This window comes from Dermacentor andersoni, chromosome 5, assembly GCF_023375885.2.
Source record: "Dermacentor andersoni chromosome 5, qqDerAnde1_hic_scaffold, whole genome shotgun sequence".
In the NCBI taxonomy this organism is placed as follows: domain Eukaryota; kingdom Metazoa; phylum Arthropoda; class Arachnida; order Ixodida; family Ixodidae; genus Dermacentor; species Dermacentor andersoni.
In genome coordinates this window covers 160,282,900-160,303,893 of record NC_092818.1, presented here as the reverse complement: position 1 = coordinate 160,303,893, position 20,994 = coordinate 160,282,900, and the positions used below count along the sequence as shown (strand labels likewise).

The 20,994-nt window shown below is 43.7% G+C and overlaps 1 protein-coding gene across 1 annotated transcript in view; it reads right to left on the bottom strand.

Annotated features, from left to right (window-relative positions):
• LOC126531500 (uncharacterized) overlaps positions 1–20,994 on the bottom strand; it is a 92,421-nt gene that overhangs the window by 24,752 nt on the left and 46,675 nt on the right. Inside the window, exons 8-15 of the mRNA XM_055071199.1 lie at positions 19,456–19,773; positions 13,318–13,440; positions 11,707–11,820; positions 11,156–11,275; positions 10,249–10,362; positions 7,937–7,996; positions 6,654–6,788; positions 605–736 (exon numbers count right to left, since the gene is read on the bottom strand). Coding sequence (XP_054927174.1) covers positions 605–736; positions 6,654–6,788; positions 7,937–7,996; positions 10,249–10,362; positions 11,156–11,275; positions 11,707–11,820; positions 13,318–13,440; positions 19,456–19,773 — 1,116 coding nt within the window. The remainder of the gene's footprint in view (positions 1–604; positions 737–6,653; positions 6,789–7,936; positions 7,997–10,248; positions 10,363–11,155; positions 11,276–11,706; positions 11,821–13,317; positions 13,441–19,455; positions 19,774–20,994) is intronic.

Here is a 20,994-nt window from a genome sequence, read left to right as displayed (position 1 = left end):
CTCTTTTTTGACTATTTTGCGATGACCTGCCTGTGTTTCTGAGAATCTTTGAAGAGTTACAGTGCTGTGCCTGCAATTGCATTAGCACTACTGTGTGAGCCCTATCCAAGGCTCACAGTAATAATAAATAAGTAAAGGAACATAATGAATGAATTAGTGAATGAATGGATGAATGTGTAGCGATGCTGGTAGCGGATGCTCACGATCGATGGGCGTCAAGCAAGATGACAATGAGCCATCACGAGCGTCCTGCATAACGGGCGCCTACAAATGAATAATTGAATGAAATGCATGCCTTTGCATACCTGGTGGCTATCGCTAATCTATGCTGGCGAAGTAGTCGGTCTATAATAAATCTTTTACAACAGGCACGGCAGTGGTCTGTTGCATTTGTAATATCGTCGGGATTGCTGCTGAGTGGTGCCACAAGCACCAGTGAAGCAAGCTGTCTTTGATCATGTTTTTGAATATTTCATGACTTGAGTTCTTTGGGTTAAAGAAGGTCCCTCTGGACGAACATTTATAGAAGCCTCGACTGCGTAAAAGGCTTAATGAAGCGGTTATTCTCCGTAATACGTGATGTATGTTATCGCATCATACTCACATGTGCACCTTTCTCCGTTATAGAGCTCACTTTCTCTGCATGTGCAGTTGTGGGCTCCCTGTTTCATGAAGCATTGCGAGTATCCATTTGCCGTGCAGTTGTTTTCCTCATCAGAATTGCATTGCGATCGCGCTGTAGTGAAGTGCAAAGAAAACGAAAATGTCAAATTAAGTATTAGATGATTGATAAAGATACTAAAAAAACGGTATATATATATATACATATATATATATATGATGTGCAGGCTAGAGGTATAAGTGGTTGAAAAAAATAAAAATTTAGAAAAAAAAATTTCGTTTTTTTATTTTCAGCCGGGATAAAAATAAAAAAAAAAGAAACAGACAGAGCTGCCCCGCAGAAACCCCTTTCGACGTATTTAAAAGTTTGGTCGAAAGGAGGAGTTCGGGAGTCTGCAAAACACCTGGTTTCACTCAGGTGAGCGGGAGGAGGAGGGTTCAAGGACTCTGCTTCAACCAACCCTTGAGCCCCCTCGCTTGTCGCGTACGGCAGATTCCCACTTCATCTGCGGCATGTGAAAGAAACTGGTCCGAGTTTGGAAATGCGCGCACCAAGCTACGCAACAGGTTCCCAGTGGATTGCTTGCAGGATTTGTATACGTGCGCTCGAACCTCAATGTCCGGAATGCTTCGTCCACTGCACAGCGAAGCGTTCATGCATCAAGCGGAAATTTATCGGAGACAGATTGATAGAAATCTCGGTCTTGACGTTCTGACATGAAATCGATGCCTTGCCATAAAATTGTGCCTAGATTTTGAACCCGGAAGCTTTGCTGGACCTTTCGTGATGCAATAATGTAACAAATATTCATTTCAATGTTTGAGAAATCAATCTGTCGGCTTTTTAATATCACTTTGTGCAATCGTCCTTTTTCAATTTTTCGTATGTTCTTGAAAAAAAGAAAACTATAATTAAACCAGTTTTCTTTTCACACCCCTCAAAAATCTCATGAAATTTTACATCTCTGACGTAGACATGAAGACGGCGATGAGGATGTATGCTTTAACAGACTCCATGTAGTATGACTGCGGGAATTCAGAGACGAAGAAGACGTGTTTCTTCTTGTGGTTTTTCAACAAAATATCCTCTCATTCAGGGCTTCTTTATTGTCATGTAGCCATAGAAACGTCTGCGTGGCCATTTGCGACTGTCTCTGTGACACAAGAAGGCTACCACGTTAATTATCCAAATAAATAATTGGATCGATCCTTAAATCGCCGACTGCATCTTCGAAATTATTGTAATACCACCAAAAAACGAAAAGCAGAAAATTTGCTGTTTATATATACTTACAATTATTTTATTTCTATATCTGTACGTAAATCTATTGATTAATTAACAGGAACATAATACTTCACCCCGACTTACTTTTTCGTTTAGGTTTTTCTCTCTCGTCTTCCCTTTAACGTTTAACCGCCAGCTTCATGGCCAATGGGTAAGCTTCATGGGCAATGGCCATAGTGAGTAAGCGCCACAGGTGAAGAGCAAGCTAGCAAGCAAGGAAGTAAGCAAGCAAGACAGTTCCGCCGCCTTGCTCAACGTGTTGTTCTCTGTTGTTCGCGTTTAAACGTGACACTGGTGCACGTGCGGCGGACAGAACTCTGCCGTTAATCCATCCCGTCTCCAATTACAACTCATGCGCATCGTTTCACTCGGCGGTTGCAAGGCCTTGCTCCCGGGCTCACCCCTCCCCTACAGGAACGTTCGTCCGGGTGCTGTCTACCTATGCCAGTGGCGACCACCAGCCTGCCACAGGTTCCGCGAGTACTACAAGACAGCTCTACCCATAGTCCGTTCCAGGTAGCCCTCCTGCATCCACTGATTCCCGATCGCTTTCATGGTGGTGCCCATGAAGACGTTGAAGACTGGCTTGACCAGTACGAACGTGTTGGCAACGTCAATGGCTGGACAGCTCAACAAAAGCTCTCCCACGTGTATCTCGTCCTTGAAAGTAGTGCTTGCACGTGGCTTGAAAACCGTGAGACCAGCATCGCTACATGGAATGATTTCCAACGTCAGCTCGTTGAAACATTTGCGAGTTTCGATTGACAGGACCATGCCAAGCAACTAATTGAGTTGCGCATCCAGACACCGAACGAAACCGTAGCAATGTTTGTCGAGGACAGGACCTGCCTGTGTCGTAGAGCTGACACTCACGTGCCTGCGAAAAAGAAGCTGTGATAGCTTATGTGTGGCGTCACAGAAGAACTATTCGCTGGAATTGTGCGCAATTCACCGAGTACTGTTACTGGTTTTATGAAGGAAACCAGTGGTATTGAATGCGCACTCTATCTAACATGCTGGCAGTACTATCGCTTGCCCACCAGCACTCCTATCAACGCTGCCGCAACGACCGTTAGCAATCACAACTCCCTCTGTTACCTAATTCGGGAGAATCTTCGCGAAGAACTCCGGAAGCTCTGGACACTGACAGTGGGCACACCCGTGGCGTCAGTTGCTGAAGTCATCCGTGATGCAATTGGGCAAGCGTTCCCGGTAGCCGATCCTGGTCATGAGCAGCGCCTCGTAAGTTACGCCGACGCTGTCCGACGTCAACCCGCTGTTACGCCCATGCGGTCGCACCATCAGCTGCCGAGAACTTCACCTTGATCATCCCCACCAGAGGAAACATTGAGACGTCCAACCGTTGTGCCGATCCCGTCCTACCACCAACCGCCTTCAGCACCATTCTGGTCACTGCCGCAGGACGAGCTTTCGAGGTCTCCGCAAATTAGAAAAAAGGACGTACGTCGCACTGTCGATAGGCACTCCCCCTGTTATAACTGCGGAGGCATCGCCCATATTGCCCGCTCTTACTGGTACCGCAACGCCTCATTCCGACCTCGTCAATTCTTGTCCGACGGTCGACCAACGTGTAACGACTACACCCTGCGCCGCGACGACGTTGCTTTTCAAGATCATCCGGAAAAGCGTATTCTGAACGATGGCTCTGCTTAATTACCAGACCAATTTCGCCTGATAGCCACACTCTCCGTCCCCTTCTCTTCATCTTCACCGAATGGACGTGCTTTTGCTGAACTTCGAGGGAGAAGGTCACCCAGCCTACGCCGGGAAAACTAAAGGCGGTGACTTCTGGGGTTAAGGTTGCGGGCCAACACTAAGACAATGAAAAACCCCCAATAACCACGCTGCAGGAGGCCGTGAAACCGACAAACTCTGATACTGATGAAATTGTGAGCGTAAAACTTAATGTTTTTGTTGACGGACAGCAGGTGAGAACACTATGGGGCCGATTATTGTATAATTATTCAAGGTCTAGCCATTTGTCTTAAAGTAAAAGTGCCCTGGACGGGACCCCAGGTAACGACTGCTGGTAGCCAACTGATCAGGCCTGCTGGAAACTGTACTGCGAGGATCACCATCGGAGATTCTTCCTTCGTGGCCACTTTCGTCATTCTTCCAACATGTAAAGATTTATCGTAAGCATGGATTTTGTACGGGGATACGGCGCCATAATCAACATCCCTGGCCGCTCGGTTACGTTTTACAAGAGTCCTGATTTAATTCCCTGCTTATCGCCGCAACGCAACTCCTTTCGTCTCATTGAAAACGACGTGGTCATCCCGCTTCGGTCATGTATCCTTGTTTCAGTGGCATGGGACGTACCGTTTGATTGTAAAGGAGTTGCAGACCATGTAACGCCGTTGGTATTTACTCACGGTATCTCCGTTGCACGAGGCATCGCAAATGTCACCGATGGGCGCACGAACCTATTGTTAACCAATTTAGAAAACAGCGATGGCGCGTACCAAGGGGCACAGCTGTGGCCTATTTTGACGACGTCGCTGATGTTCGTGGCTGCGTTTTAGTACTCGAGGAAGCGTCTGCGCAAGACCCAGCACCTGTGCTTCTTGCGCTACTGGCCGAGTTCCACGACTGCTTTGTGTCGACGTCAAGGGTCGGTCGGACGCCCCTAACCAAGCACAGAATAATTACAGAGGAGACGCAACGAGATCGATTCACCAAAACCCTTATCTTGTGTCCCTAAAAGAACGTGGGGCGTTACAAGAGCAGGTACACCAAATGCTTGAAGATGATGCGATTCATACTTCCAAGAACCCCTTGGCATCTTGATTTGGGTCAAGAAGAACGGTAGCCTGCATTTCTGTGTGTATTATCGAAAGCTAAAGCAGGTGACAAAAAAAAAAAAAGGACGTGTAAGATTTGGCTCAAGTTAAGAGGAAGCTTTAGCTCGAGTGCTCCTATCTAAATACATGTAAAAGGAGAATTCGTTTTTCTCGGCAACCACTGCACCAAATTTGACGAGGTTTGTTGCATTTAAAAGACAAACTTAAGATCTAGTGACTGTCGGTTTCGAATTTTTGAGTTAGGTTGTAAATTTTTATTAAATATTGGCAAAAATCAAAAATTTTCGAAGAACGAAACTATCAAGTTTACAACTCTGTTACTCAACCACAGAAAATGATAATACAATTATGTGAATTGCATCTAATAGTACACCTAAAGCGGACAAAATTGATATGTTACACATGAATATAAAAAAAATTTCATCATAGGGAAATACAACTTTTGCAAAACCGTTGTAACCAACGTAACAAATTCACGTAAGATGTAAAATGACATATTGAATTTCTCCGCTTTGAATGATCTAATGGATGCCGTTTACAGAACTGCGATATCAGTTCTTGATGCAGAGCTATGAATTTGTAAACTGCGTGCTTCTATTTTTTTCAAACGGTCAAATATTTGAAAATCATTTTAAGAAAATTCAAGCCCTAAATCGAAATCCCGCTTCCAACAGTCACTAGAATTTAACTTTCTCTTTCAAATGCAACAAATTTCATCAAAATCGGTCTAGGGGTTATCTCATAAAAACGTTTTTGCGTTTTACATGTATTTGAATAGGCCGCGTCGTAGTTGGGCCCGAGGTAAAGCTGCCTCTTAAGGAAAACACTCTGTAAAAGGTCTTATGGCCTGTTGTGGGACCGGCGTTTGTACACTAATTTTCCACGTTAAACAAGAAATATGGTAGATCCCTTAAAACAGTAATTCTGAACATCTATGGAAGCACTCATCTATGGAAATCATGAATTGGGCTGCCAATAGTGCGCAATAACGTTTTGCGTCATAAAAAAGGGAGCACATAGTTTGACGGTTTAACAGGTCTTATAGCAAATCATGAGAGGGATAACAAGACGGAATATTTTCACACTACTAGGCGCATGCCACGCCATAGTGGCTTTGTTGGCTATGGATAATGTTGCTTCGACACGTTGTTGTTTAGACGTATAAAGCTGGTGCGACAGAAATTGCCCCTTCGGCGAGTTCAGTAAATCAAGAAACGAGTACATCTTCCCCCTCATGTTTCTGCTGGAGCCACACATTTGCTTAATGCATTCTACAGAATGAACGTTTATTGACGTGTATAGTCATCTGTGCATTGATGTAAAAAAATTACTAACCAATAAGGCTTCAACTGGGGCTAGTTGGTGTGACATTGTTCTGTTTACTGCGCTATACTGTTATACAAAGGAAGAAAAAGGATGTGTGCCAGTATATTTTTTTTATCGTTTGTGTAATAGTATAGTCCAGTAAACAGAACGAATAACTGACCATTGTGCATGCATTACTAGGCTGTCGCAGCAGGCATCCTGCATAGGTCTCGCAGTGCGTCGAAGTGGTAATATTTTGAAGGGCACTTCTGTCTTATCCGTGCAGCTTGCGGCAGTTTTGATTGTTGTCTAATGTAACCATTTCAAGCAAAAAAAGGAAAAAAAAAGCCATCCGTGGTCAAGCATCCCCGGATAGCCGTAATTTCCACGCGTTAGCCCCAGCTGGTTCGCCAACTTCAGCTAATATGTGAAAAAGCAAAAGAAAAAGCGGCAAGACTGAACGCAATATAGGAACTATAGAAACATATTAGGAGCTTCACGAGAGATGACGCCATTCAGTGTTTTCTTTTCTAGCGCCACAGAGTGTTTCTTGCTGTTTACCGCAATAAGATAAGCCCCTACTCCACAGTTCGCTCCTCTGTGCCACATGTACGTACCTTCACACAGTAATGTGTAGTTATTAAACTGTTCGTTCTCTCCGCAGTTGCAGTAGAAAGGCACACCGCTGTGTTCTGCGCCCGGCGTGCATCCACGATTGCACATTTTGCCAGCTTCACCTGCTGTGCATGCGTCTGAAAAAGCAAATGCATTTGATGCCCTGTCCCATCCTCGACAGAATAAGTGTCATCACAAGTAGGTATTACTGCATGTGTGACACATTATTTGCATTGCACTAACGTAATAATACTGAACGACAACTGTGTTTTTATAGAGACCAACTTCATTATGAATTACTTCGCGCTTTCAGTAAACCCTATCCTGCTGATTCGTGAGACAGTTCAATAACAGAAGGATTGCAGAAAGCGCGAAGAACGAGCACTGACCCAAGGCTATTCGCAAGCGCTAGCCTTCGTACCCGCCTCGCGTCACTTCCCTTTATGTAACTGGCATAAAGCACAATAAGGGGGGTGTCATATTTCGTGGCTAAGCTCGAAGTTGTGGACTCGATTCCCGGCCGCGACAGCCGCATTTCGATGCAGTCGAAATGCCAAAGTGCTCGTGCACTTAGATTTGGGTACATGTTAAAGAACTCAAGGGGCCCAAAATTAACCCGGAGTCCACCGTTACGGCGTGCCTCATATTCCTATCATGGTTCTCGCACGTAAAACACCAGAAATTAAATTTCTAAGTTCTGAAACGTATATACACTCCATAGGTTTAAAGCGAAGAACTTTCGATCGAAGCAGATCATCATCCTTGGCTTCATAAATGTCTGCGCGCACAACGCAGGCAGCCAAGCATAGCTACATTTAAGAATATACTTCAGAGGAAGATTAACGCTTTGAATTAGAGGAAATTTGCGGGACTCTGCAGAAACTTTGTTATGTTCCGTAAGAGCAACTAAAAGCGTTTACTTAGGAAAATGAAACTCTTGCAGAATGTCTTAATGGAGTACTGTCAATATGAAATGTGTGTAAAGGTATGACCACGCTGGCTAAGTGATCCTATTTTCGCTTCGATTTATCGTTAGTAACCTGGTACATTTGACAAGCTATATTAGACTACAGGAACCTAAATTTAACGTCGCATTCAAATGGAATTTGACGAGAGCTGTCATGATCGTGCACAGCGAAATTTGAACAAAGCAACCGATGCTCACAACTTCAGAAGTGCCAAATTGTCGAGTTTGAGGTCCTATGGATTTCATGTGCGTAAGCATTTCACGTAATCGGCGATTTGACCAAAGCGAGCATACATTTATCTTCAGAACAAGGCTTACCTGTACAGCTGCCATTGCGGAAGACGTACCCCGGGTCGCAGCTTTCTTTCGGAGGGTGCGCTGAAATAATGAGTGATGCAAGAAAAATTTTTCGTGAAATAGTTACTGATAACGATGCTAACATTCTTCAGTCAGACCTAAATTTTATATCTAATTGGTGCAATACTTGGCTAATGGAATTAAATAATAACAAGGGTAAAGTGATTCACGTCTGCCGTACATCTAGTCTGCGTTTTACATATTACGTGAACAACTATCCCTTAGCAGCAGTTTCTTCCTATAAGTATTTAGGTCTTCATATCACATCTAAGCTAAGATGGTTTTTGCATGCCGAGAATATAATTCACAACGCTAATCGCATGTTAAGCCACTTACGCCGTAACTCTTCAGCAGCTCCTTCATGTTTAAAACTGTTGTTATATAAAACATTATTCGATCTAAATTAGAATATGCCACTCCAGTCTGGGATTCAAGAACTAACAATTTGGTTGCGTCACTAGAAATGGTACAGAGTCATTCTACTCGCTTCACTTGTTCCTGTTATAACCGCCGTGCCAGTATAACTTTCATGAAATCGGTAATCTCTAATCGGTAATCGGTAAAGCCACATTACATATGGGACCGTGTTGACCATCACTAAGGTTGGTATCAAGCCATCTCATACTAAAACCTTTCTTTACTCTTTTTACTTCACACTTCAAAAGATTGGAATCGCCTTCCCTCCGACATTGCTTCCATTAATGATAACACCTGATCGAATCTGCTTTAACTAACATTGTATAATTAGGAGTTACCATGCCTTAATAGGCTTTATTATATAGTAGTGCTATATGCTTATTATCTGCCCACACCACTCTATAATGCTTCGGCCCTGAGGGTAAATAAATAAATAAATAAATAAATAAATAAATATACTAAGTTCGCACAGATTCTTCGGTGTTACTACCGTTCATTTATCGCTTTATTTGTAAATATTCAGGCCTATACAAATTGGAACTTACGTGTATTGCGTTAAAGCATCACGCACAGCAAGTATATGCATTCATAATAATGACCCATATCTGAAGGCGTCAGGTGAAGAAATAAACTTTGCTACCCACATAAACAAAATGGTAACGCATCTAAAGCAACCGAGCTAAAGTGCCTCTTTACATTTTGACAGGCGCCGTTGAGTTTGACATTGGTTCTGCTACAGCACTGATGGGCATTAGAACTGTGGAAATGTATACCAGTCGATGTAGCATTCTCGAGGACAAAATTGCGCAACGCACCGTACAGACAGGAAGACGAAACGACAATACCGCTCTACTTGTTTATTTTGCTCACTTTTCTACTGTATTGCGCTATTTTATTCTTGACCGAAGTGCAGCTACCTGTTCTCGGCATGTTGCACTCAAAGATGACATTGCGTTCTAAAGAGCACCAAATAGCTTGTAAGAGGTATTCGCAGTTCACGCTATTATCGCCTTCCTTGTCAATGCAAATCGGCATTCGATCTTTTTAAACAGATATTCCACTGGAAGCGTACTCATGCGTCACTATACGCGATGCTTGGCGATTTTGATGACGGAAAACAAGGTGTAATTTTGCGTCAAGCAGTACCAACCGTTATATCAACACTGAGGTCATTTATATTCAGAATATTTCTACATCACAACGGCATGAGAAAAGGCACATCCCGCGGTCAGTGATGCTTTAACAATGAGCTAGGGACATAAATGCACACACACCTTTTCCCTTTGTTTGGCGCTTGCATATTTGTCAAAGTGTAACTTTGCACGGACTCCATATACAACATGAAGCGGGATAAGACGGGTAAGAAGCATATCGTACTTAAGCCTTAAAGTTATTTACAGGGATGCTGACGAGAGGGGTGGACGGGTGCTTACTATTTAAATCTATAGTTCTGAGTGCATTCCAAGAGTGCGACGTTCTCTTGAGCACTTAGTGCACTAAATATATTATTCCTTTTTAATGCAATGTCATAGGCGACAAATTGATGTGCCATACTTTAGGTTCCCTAACATACGGAGTAAAGGCGAGAGAGAGAGAGAGAGAGAGAAAACAAATATTCTATAATGTGAATCAGTGAGAAAGAGTTCTTTCTTCACCCAAGGCGAATGGCCTCCTCAGTCCAGGTACCCATTGGCCTTTGCTGCTTCCCTGGCCTTGTTGACCCGCTTTCGCTGGTCCTCCAAGTCCGGGGCCGCGAGCATGGCGAAATAAAAATTCACTGGCACTCATATAATGGGACAAAACTCAAAGCATAGACAATAACTGAGAAGGGCAAGTGACAGGTTGTGCTTTATCACCTTCGCATGACTCGTTTTTCCATCCGACGCAGCAGCCTTGATTTTGAGCCCGACCTAAATCTGTCGTTTGGCACAGTGTCTTGCAAGTACTTGAATAGTCCAGGCATATAACGTCTGTGAAATAAACAGTTGAGGATTTCATCTCAGTGAGAGTTCATGTGAATAATGTTAGCAGAAATGCTTAAAACTTTGTTGATATCTTGCCGAATATTATCTGAATACCTTCCCAAAATGGTGCTGACGCACTAACTAAAGATAAGACTGTTATTACACCAATTAAAACGAAGCAAATTGTATAACATTGTCTCATGTCTATTTTGTTTTCTTGCCTTCCATGTCGTGGTTATCCCTTGAGCAGGAGCTGAAATAGTTACTCATTGGGTTTCACGAATCTCCTCACATGCATAATGGACTCAATTCGACGCATGCTATTTTGGAAACAATACACTGTTACGCAAAAGCATCTGATGGTTGGTCCATGTGCTCATCATTTAATAAATGTCGGAAAGATATGCTAATAATTCGCTAATCCATTCTAACAGTGATTTGTCACCAATGCGTGAGTCTGGCCAACCACAGCTGAACCAATTTGTGAAACAAATTACGATCTTCTCGGTTTTCCGACAAAAAAAGCTTTGTCTTCCCCGATTATACCTTACTGATTTTAATGAATTTGTGAACTCAATTCTAACAACTAAATTTCGCCGTTGCACTCGATTTCGTGAACTATCCAACGAAAGAAATGTGCATGAGTATCATCTCATTCATCTCATTCAATAACATCTCATTCCAAAACACTTACACAGCGATGACAACGTAGACTGAAAGCAGAAACGTAACACTATGCATTAATTTGTATCTGATTCACACAAAACTTCATTCAGAAGGGAAAGAATTGTTCACTCACCTATGCATTTGTCACCTATCATCTTGAATCCTTCTTGACAGACACATTCTACATTGCCATCATCGTTCAGCTTAGCCATTGCGTTTTTGTCGCTGCAGATTGTTTCCTTCGCCTTACTCACTGCAAATAATACGTGTAATCTCTTTCAGATTCCTTATTTCACAACCTTAATTTAAGCTTTCGAAAATATGATCGCGGTTTTGAATCCGTTGAAAGAACCTTAGTAAGAGGATTGTTCGTTCGCTGAACTATCCAGGTCAGCTATTCTTACCATGGGCGTAGTTTATTTTCCCATTAAGAAATTGTATCGCGCATTTAGGAAAACGCTATTAGGTTTTCACGGAATCAAAAGGTAGCCTAATTACGCTTTCAGAATAAACGTACCCTGAAAAAGTGATAAATATTTCCAGATGCCAAATTTGTGGCGAATGACAGCGATGGAGGTATCATATAGGAGGACAGAAGTTAGTGCATAATAACACAACGGTATTTTGAATATACACATTTGCAGCTCTACTAATTCCAATGTACTTGGATAGCTTGATCCTTACCATTGCAGTCTTCTGTAAGGTCCGGGTTATCGCATATACATGTTCTGTTAGACTTGCCATTGTCGTCTTCGCATTTTCCTACTTTGCATGGCTGAACATTACAGTTGTGAATGCCTGAAAGAAATACATATATGAAGCACTTAGTCGTCACTTTTATTCACTGGGTATTTGGCAACAATGCTCGGCAAAATACTTCCGCTATTCAATACTCTAGTTAGAAAGTGAACCGTTATCGTCGACAACTGTGTACGTGTTCCGCATATGCGGTATTTCACCACTGACTTCTGAAGTCAAGGCAGTGTGACATTTTTGCTGAAGGCTTGCATCATTACTACCATCTATATGGTGCACCAGGCGTTAGCTGTTCTAAGTAGTGGCGGTTGCAGAATTTTTTTTCCTTGTGAAAGGCGGACATTTCGAAAGGGAGGGGGAGACGTACCCGGTGCGCCTCTCTCCTTGTACATTCCTGGTTGTAAGCGCATGATAGCGCCCAACGCCCGTGTGAAGCAATCAATTGAGTGCTGGTGCGCAAATGCGCACTTTTCATAGATTGGACCACTTGCACACAAAGTGGTAAAGGAGTGGTACACGCGAATTCAGCGTGCTAATGCAGATAAAGGCCATTAAATAGCCAGAGCTTCTTTCTACTGCTTTGATGTTACAGCATTTTACAGCATCAAAACGTAGACGGTAAACTAGAGGGAACATCAGCTCCGTCTAAAACTCCAACGTGCGTTGTAGGTTTCGGCGCTGATATTTGCTTCCTGTCTGCTTGTTTATATATCTCGGATAGCTTTTCAGCGCAGTGCAGCTATAAATATTCGCAAAAGACGTCCGCTTATACGTCAGCGTTAATTGCTAGTGGGGCGTTGTCAGATGCTTTGAGACAAATATCACACATCTTTGCATAGAAAGACAAGCGGAAAACACTTCAGCTTTAAAGTACAGCATTGGTTGTAGAAGAATTGCAACATGTTGTATAGAAGCATGTAATTCAGCACTCTTAGAAGCGTCAGTATGTAAAAAGGTTATCGGGACAAATGGAGGCATAAAGGACAAAGCAACGCTACACCGCTTTTTTTTTCATCAGCTTTTCTTCGAACGTCCTAGAATGAACTAAAGAGATCCCTGTGCCCTATGTGCTTTATCGTATGTTGGCCTGTGCTTTATTTTATGACAACAAGGCTATCCTCTAGTGGAAATGTGCGGCAAAGTAAAACAGTAATGTATTCTTTGACGAAAAATTCGCCAGTTCTGCCAACAACTGGCGGAAACTTTTGTTTGGGGACCACTTTGGTGAACAGCTGATGCCAGCAACTAGTTGTGCCAGCAAGACGAACTTTGCAGTATAATCACAATTATCGCTTTGATTATATGACGCAATACACGGAATTGCTGGTTGGTCACAATTTTCTTGTTTTTGCCTGTGTATTTGGTTTTCTCTTCGTTGCTTTCATACTCACAGCGATAGAGAAGGTAAAATCTTCTATCAGAATTTGAAAATGTGAACTGCATAATTTGGTGGCATCTCAAAGCGACCAGTGTGAGGTGATCTTGTGGCACATATTAACAGTAATCCGGAACGTGGGGCAGAAAGAAGTTCTTGCATACTTTGGCATTCCTTAGCAGCACTGTCAAAGTACTGACTGTCGTCGCATTTGCACTCAAACATGTCCCGCGTTTGAACGCAAGGCAGCGCACCACATATCTCCACGCCAAACGTCCTGCACAGATCTGAAATAGAGGTAGAGTTATATTAGTGTAGGAGCCGAAAAAAAAGAACACACTGGTTAGATGTTTATTTGAATATAAATGTTCAAAGTCCTACCACCTCCCAGAATCATTTAAATGGTGGTGAGGCCAATGTTTTCTGTCATCTCGCTTTTATGGATTTGTTCTAATACCGCGATCACCTGGCGGCCTTTCAATTGCGACCTTCCCTAATTGGAATCGATTTTATCAGTTGTGATTGAATCTTGACAGCAGCTCCAGCAAATTAACCTGTCCGGATTGAGAAATTTGATCCATATTGGGTTCGTTCGCGATTGAGCATTCGTTGTGCGAAACAAGTATATCAACAAAGCCGCGACCATCTGTGAATATTTGCATGGAAGGCAAAGCCAATGTGAGGAATTATCTTCTATTTTACGACCAGCCCACTTATACCATCGCCGTCATGAGAGCGCGTCCGTTGTATCCGATCATTCGCAACAGGTGAACATGCCTGACAATGATGCCAAAGACTGTACGAGAGCTTATCTTGAAATCTTGGCAGCAGTAGACCGTTCAACTGCGGCTTCTGGGCTGTTCAAAGCGACTATCAAATGCCCCACTCTTAGCGAGTAATGCATTCTGTGGTTGCCGGGGTGAGTTGGTCAATGTCGTTGGGGCACCACAACCAGAGAGAGAAAAGAAAGGGTGCAGAATAGTGTAGTTCAAATTAATCTCGTATGATTATACGTTCGACAGTGAGGAACAAGCCGGAGAAAGGATGTAGACTCATCTAAACAATAAAAATTAAGCGACAGCTGAGTATGAGGAGGACATAAAGTTGAGCAGGTCGGTGGGAATCTAGTTAAGCAGAGCTAATTAAAAAAGTGCAAAGAGGCCCACTCGCAACCGCGCACACACCCGCAAAGGCCGACGCACTAGATTCGTCCCTCACACATAGCGCTCACTTTCAACTGTTTTCTTGCTGGTATGTAAGTTCACATTTATACAGAACGTTAAGCATGCGCGACTGAAGCCACTTTATTCAAACCACTGTCAGCAAGACAGAATATATCTTGGTGACAGCCTTGAATAGAAAACTATACTTCCGCAGAGAACAATCACCTGAATAAAACTAAAGGCAGCGACATTCTTTTATCTTTCCGCCAGTACCCTCGAGCGAAGGCAGGCGATGAGGTCTGTGCGTCCCTATTGGTGGAGCAGAGTCACGTGGTGGTGCTCGCTGCGTCTCGACAAAAACAAGCGCGTGAACGTTTGCGTGCAGCCGACCTTATTTTACGCGCAAGCGTAACTGGCCAGCTCGTGAAATCGGCGGTGTTTGTCTGAAGTCGCAAAGCAAGCGAACGGGGCAGGCCTCTAGGGCCTCCGTGCTGGTTCCTGTTTGTCTGCGAATTTAGTCTGCACATTTAATTAGCACTATGGGCAACGACAACGCAGGAATTTGGGGGTAAAAAGAAACGGTGATGTTTCACTTCGTGAACGCGGGTGACGCGCAAGCGTACGAGTGCTTTAGCGCGCACGACACTATCGGCCCTTGGTCCGCCTAGAAGCCTATACTGCCCGCATCGCAGATTGTATTCAAGACAGGGCCCGTGCGGCCGCGCATTACGCAGCACCCGCCGGAGTAGAACGCCCCCATTCTAAACATTCACTTACTATCTAAATTACCTAGCGTGGTGTCAGCGCGCGCTGACAAACATGAACACTTCACACGCGATGATTGCGAACAATCGCTGTCAAACCACTGGCGTGAGGAATCATGGCAGCAGCAGCGAGTGTAGTGACCTTCGTGCTGTCTATCGCTTCAACGTAAACTGAGCGCTGAGAACACAGCGTACGCAAAGCTACGAGCCCTCGGCCCACCTATACTGCTCACCCACAGTCGATCGCTTTTATTATAAAGCCCGCGCGACCGCACGTAACCGCGCGCAAATGCACCGTGGTTCAGTATTGTGGTGCCGCTGGCAGGGTAGTACCGTTCAGCACCGCACGGTAGCTTGGTGGTAATTGGAGCGTTCCTGCATACTTGTCTCGCGATTGCAGCACTGTGAGACACTGTAGTTGAGACGCCGTGCCTCTGGTCGCAGCGTCTGCGATCAGAGGCGGTGGCAGGCGCTGCACGGAGCTCCGAACGCGTTGCTTGAGGAAGTGGCGCTCGAAGTACCGGTTGGCTTCCGCGTACTGGTAAGGAATGGTAGTAAGGGGGTGCACCCCCCATAACAGAGTGCAATATAGTGCCGCAAATGACCACCTCCCAATGCATGCTCAACGTATTCTTGAATAGTAAGCGGGGTTGCTTCTTCATACACGTTTTAGTTGTCCATTAATAGCAAACATTTCAGCAGCGCAATTTCAGGCATATGCGTGTCAGACTTTGTGTTCAAAGTGTTTGTTTAAAGAGTACAACGCGCCAGCGTTTTGACAGCGAGTGCGCGCGGTCATCGAGTGCCCAGTGTTCATGTTTGCCTGTGCGCGCTGACACCGTGCTAAGTAATTGAGATAGCAAGCGAATGTTTTCAACGGGCCCTTCTACAACAGCGGCGGCTGCGTATGGCGTGGTCGCGCGAGTCATGTCTTGAATACTATCTTCGATGCCGACAGTGTAGGCGTCTAGGTGCACCAAGGGTCGATAGCGCCATGTACGCTATAGTTCCCTTACGCTTGCGCGTCCCCTGCGTTCATGAAGTGGAACGTGACTATTTCTTTTTTTTCTTTCTTGATTTTAAAGCGAAATCTTTACTGGCCGTGAACTGGCGATTTTGCCGTGGCCGTGCTCCGAGGAGGTACATGATGTCACACCGCGTTCCTCGTCGCACTGCGTTCCTCGTCTTTTCTTTCGCCTCCGCTCGCTTAGCCAGCTGCGTCGCATGCCTGATGACACGTCGGTGGATTGAAAAGGAGAGCTCGCGTGCGCCGCAATCACAGTTGAGGCGGCAGTATGGACGGCGACAATTCTGATAAGCAGGAGCAGGCCTAGAATCGACGTCGGGACAAGATGAAGAGGAAACGAATCGCCTAGGAAACAGATGAACAGCGCGCCGAACGACTGGATAAATGCCGTAACATATAGCTTGACAACCAGACTAACCTGGACTTGCAATCAGGATTAACCAAGGCTAACCATGCTATGCCTTAGCTTTCGCTAAGTATACCCTGGCATAGTCGAGATAAGCCACTGCGAATTTTTTGTTCTAGTCGCGTTGGTGCCATGACCCTTGATCGTAGCAACCGTACTGTGCTGAGTCCGCAAATATGTGCGACGTCTTTCGCGCAAATTCTGACGATGCTATAATGTCGTTATTGAAATTTCTCTTGCGACGCTCTTTGTTACGAAGTCTGAAGAACGCAAGAACGGGGTTGCTTTGCGTCTAGTGGTTTTCACACATCGTTTCGGAATTAAGATATACTTTGAAATTTTTTCCTTTCTTGCTCAAGGAAAGGCAAAGATTTTGAGTTACCAACAAACATTTCATTCAAATGGAACAAGTGCGGCCAGAGTTAAGAAACTTCAAGGCAAACATTTTTGTGCATGCGGGTTTGCTGCTGCATTAGATAGATCTATAATTAGAAATTTGAGAATGTAAGATACAAACAGAAAGTATCGGACCGTATACAACAATTGCGATAGTATCATGTATCTGTATCTGAAATACTTGTTGCACGAGTATATTGTGTCGTATCACGATATTATTGCAAAGCATATTTGCCTAGCCCTGTCTTCTAGTGCCACACCTGCTGTTCGCCTTGCGTTTTGCCAAGACTCTGCGTGTCATAGAACTATCGCTCACAGGCGCAAGATACGACATGCACTCGCATGTGCAATGCTAGGAAATTAGGCTGCGGGAAATGCATGAGATCACTTTCAAGAAATGTCCACAGGAGTTGCTTATTCAAGCCCTCTATCCTACAGTAAAATGTACATTCGGCTAACCGAGCGATGCTTGAACGATCGATTACAAGAGCACGCACAAAAAGTAAAGAAAAAAAAACCTAGGTATGCGCACTTGGTTGCGCATGCCACAATCGTCGCATGTCAAATAGATGTTTATTTAAGCTAGTTTTCCGGTCCTTGTGCGGCCTTTCTGTTGATAGTCGACGTTTGTTATGATTGTTTTTCTCTACTGGTATTCGTGTCTGCATACCTACGCTTTCTTAACTTGAATCTGCTTAATCAGCAGGCTTTATGTGATTAATGTTAACGTCGTTATGGCCTGCTGCAATATGATCGCCCCAAACGATTGCGCCTTCGTAAGTTTCGCGCAGCAGGGCAAGCGAAGAACAGCCGCGCGACAGCATGTGATTTTATTGTGAGGGAGTCACGCGCGTTTCTGTATTCGTTACAACAAAATTTTGGGCCTATACACGATCGTTACATATGGCACACATCGGTATGGCCTGCAAATTACGATGGTGGTTCATAGTAAGCTCGTAATGAAAACGAGCTTGTTATAACTGGTATGTTTATAAATGAGCTCGGCTGACAAAACTTTTTCAATATCTCCTAGAAATGAATCGAGCATGACGTCACGCGGGGACATATTGGGACATTGAGTTTGTGCGTGAAACACGTACTCTGGAAGTGCCGTGGTACATAGAAATCCATCTCTGAGCCTTGCGGCTGACTAAAAAAAAATTTTTGATCCCGGAAACACGTGCAAAGGCAACTTGTTTGGGACGGCAGTAGATTCTGACATAAAAACAAGAACTTTGATTACTTGTCGGTAACAGTTCTTCAAACTGAATTCTATATTTCACCATTTTATTTAGAGCCTATTAATTGATAAGGCACTCGTGCGAAACGTGAACAGATTCACGAATAGTTTTTTCTACACGCTCCATAAACATGGTAAGTTACTCAATGGAAATGTAAATAGATTCGCGAATGGAGTTTCGTACACGCTTCGCGACTTAGAGATAATCAATGGGCCCGAAGTTCTTTGGCCAAGTCTGGTAAACCCAGTGTCTGTTTCGATCTCGTCACTTGAAGCCACATTTTCGCTTATTGTGTAGTTTGTAGGAATTCTGGGACGGGAGATAGTCGGTGCAACATCCTGGCTACACGCTATGCTTAATGTGTCTGTTTAAAAACAAGAACGACTGATTAAGAAGAAGAAGACAGATAAGGCGATGTGCGAACACAAAAGCGGGTAATTTTTCTTAATGACATGTGCCTGATGTACACATGTAACATACAGGTATAATAGAACAGGACGCAAAACAAACGACAAATAAAAGCCACACCATTGACTTCCCCCTCAAATGTGCCTAAGTGGTTTGAGTTTCTTTTCCAATCATCTTGTCACGAAAGGCATGCGTCGAACGTGTGTGACCCTAATTACAAACGGAAAGCATCTACAACAAAAGGATCGGCAAGCTCTGCAGCGTTCGTCTAATAGCGATCGTTGCCCCTTGCGACAGGATCATCGAACGTCAGCTCGAAGACGGACAGAGTTCTACCAGCAGACATTTCGCGCCTAGATGACTAAAGACACCAGGTCGAGGTTTTTTTTAGAGACGAAAGAAAATTACTTCATGCAGGTGCAGAACAACGTCTCAGCTTGTTGATCGGAGCACACTACCTTGGGAAGATCCCGACAGCAAAATTTCTACGGAGCGAGATACTGTAGGGTTCGCAATCAATTGAGTATTTGGGTGCACACTTCAGGGACCAACTAGACGAAAGGCATTTCCCAAGTGCGTAACTAAATTTATGGTCTGCGTTCTGTGGGTCGAAACGATAACTAACTAATAATAACTAATGGAACTTTTATGCTCATAGTTCACATCAGTAATCGTTGTCATTAATTAATAGTCATATGTTAGGCAGTTTAGAGTGAATCGTTTTGGGCCACGCCAACGTACATCTACCATTTGCATCTCACTGTCTACTCCATTCGTAATACATCGAGAAACCATCACCATATGTTGTGGTGCTCTTTCGCCATATCTGGCCCTTGCACCAATGATTACCACACATTATTACTGAAGCCAAGGAAGTTGGCAGAACACTCGACTCACCAGTAGTGTTTGAAGTAGAAACAGCATCCATTGTCGACCGAGTTGTTCCCGATTCAGAGGCCGTTTCATTTGCTCTGATGGCAACATTAGTAGTGATCGAAGTAGTCGCTTCTCTTTCTGGAAATGACGCGTTCACTTGCGTTGTAGTCGGTGACATCATAGTCGATGCATGGCTCGTGGTTTGAAGTTCAGTGACCGGATTGAAAGAAACTGTTGAATCTGTGGATTCTTCGCTAGGAATCGACGAAGCATTTTCCGTTGACGCACTTGCTGTTGTTAGTTCGACTGTCGTTGAAGGCGGGCTTGTAACCTCACCGCCTGCATATGTAACAGTAGTCGATCATCGGAAAGGGTCGTATGTTTTTTCCTTTAGAAATTTTCGTAGAAAACTGGATATCTATCTTCCGGTTGACCTCCCTGCCTATCGGATCATTTTTATCTCTCTATTTAGAGCGAGAACGGGAACCTTATAAGAGGAGCCTCTCGAGTGCTTTTTCTATCCTTTTTTTGCTTTGGTTTGTTTTGTCTTGCTTTACTTCACTACAGTGACTTCGTATATTTTCTTGTAGTATATTTATTGTAGAAAGTCTTGGTGGTGATTACCTAATCTGCGAATATTTTGGCATCAACGAAATCGTTGGCTACACTCTTAATCTGACTATATAGATGACTCCTACTCCGGATGCTCTGCTGCAAAGTGTTGTAACAAGCTTCTCTCTTATCTTCGAACATCGTAAGGTCGGCTCACGGGTATTTATTTGCTTGCGCGTTCGACTGTATTTCTTTACCAGCCTTGAGAGCCTATTGTTCTGTTCTTCGTCTCCCATACCACTTCACCTCGCAACATGCAAACACCGTCAGACCAACAATTCTGTATTTTTTTACTATTCGTAGCTAAATTGATTTTGTGACCACCACTAAACTGCCTTCCGTTTTTTTTAACGACAAGACATCACGTTTATCTTTGAACGCGGTATCTGCTGATTAAAAACGTAGTCATGATGACTACAGGACTTCAGAATGCGCTGCAGAAAGGTATTACGATAAAATAAAGATGTGCCTATGTAACAAAAAGTTTTGAGTACTAAAGAGATGTGCGTCTAAAAGCACAACGAAAACTGGGTTTTTATAACAAATCTCTCGAGCCCTCTTTTACCGACAGGAACTAGTTTCGTAACATAATTGGTTTTTAGATATATATTTAAAGGACAACATCGTGCTCATATTGCTAAATGAAGTAATCTGAACCTTTCTGAACTTAGTAACTTATAAGAACCACGCACATGCAGTGCCAACCGGTGTGCAGTTGATTGTAGTTAAATTTGAAATTAAATAAATAAAGTCACTGCAGGAAACCTGATGCAGCTAGCGCGCGAGGGTAATACTGGAAATTCTTATGATAAATGAAATGTTTTGTTTTGTAAATCGATGACGAGCTTAATATTACCCATGATATCTTCGGCCGATATTCACAAGGCTCCTTTTGCATAAATTGATGCAAAAGATGTTTCCGATCTTAGACGATTTCCACGGAATATA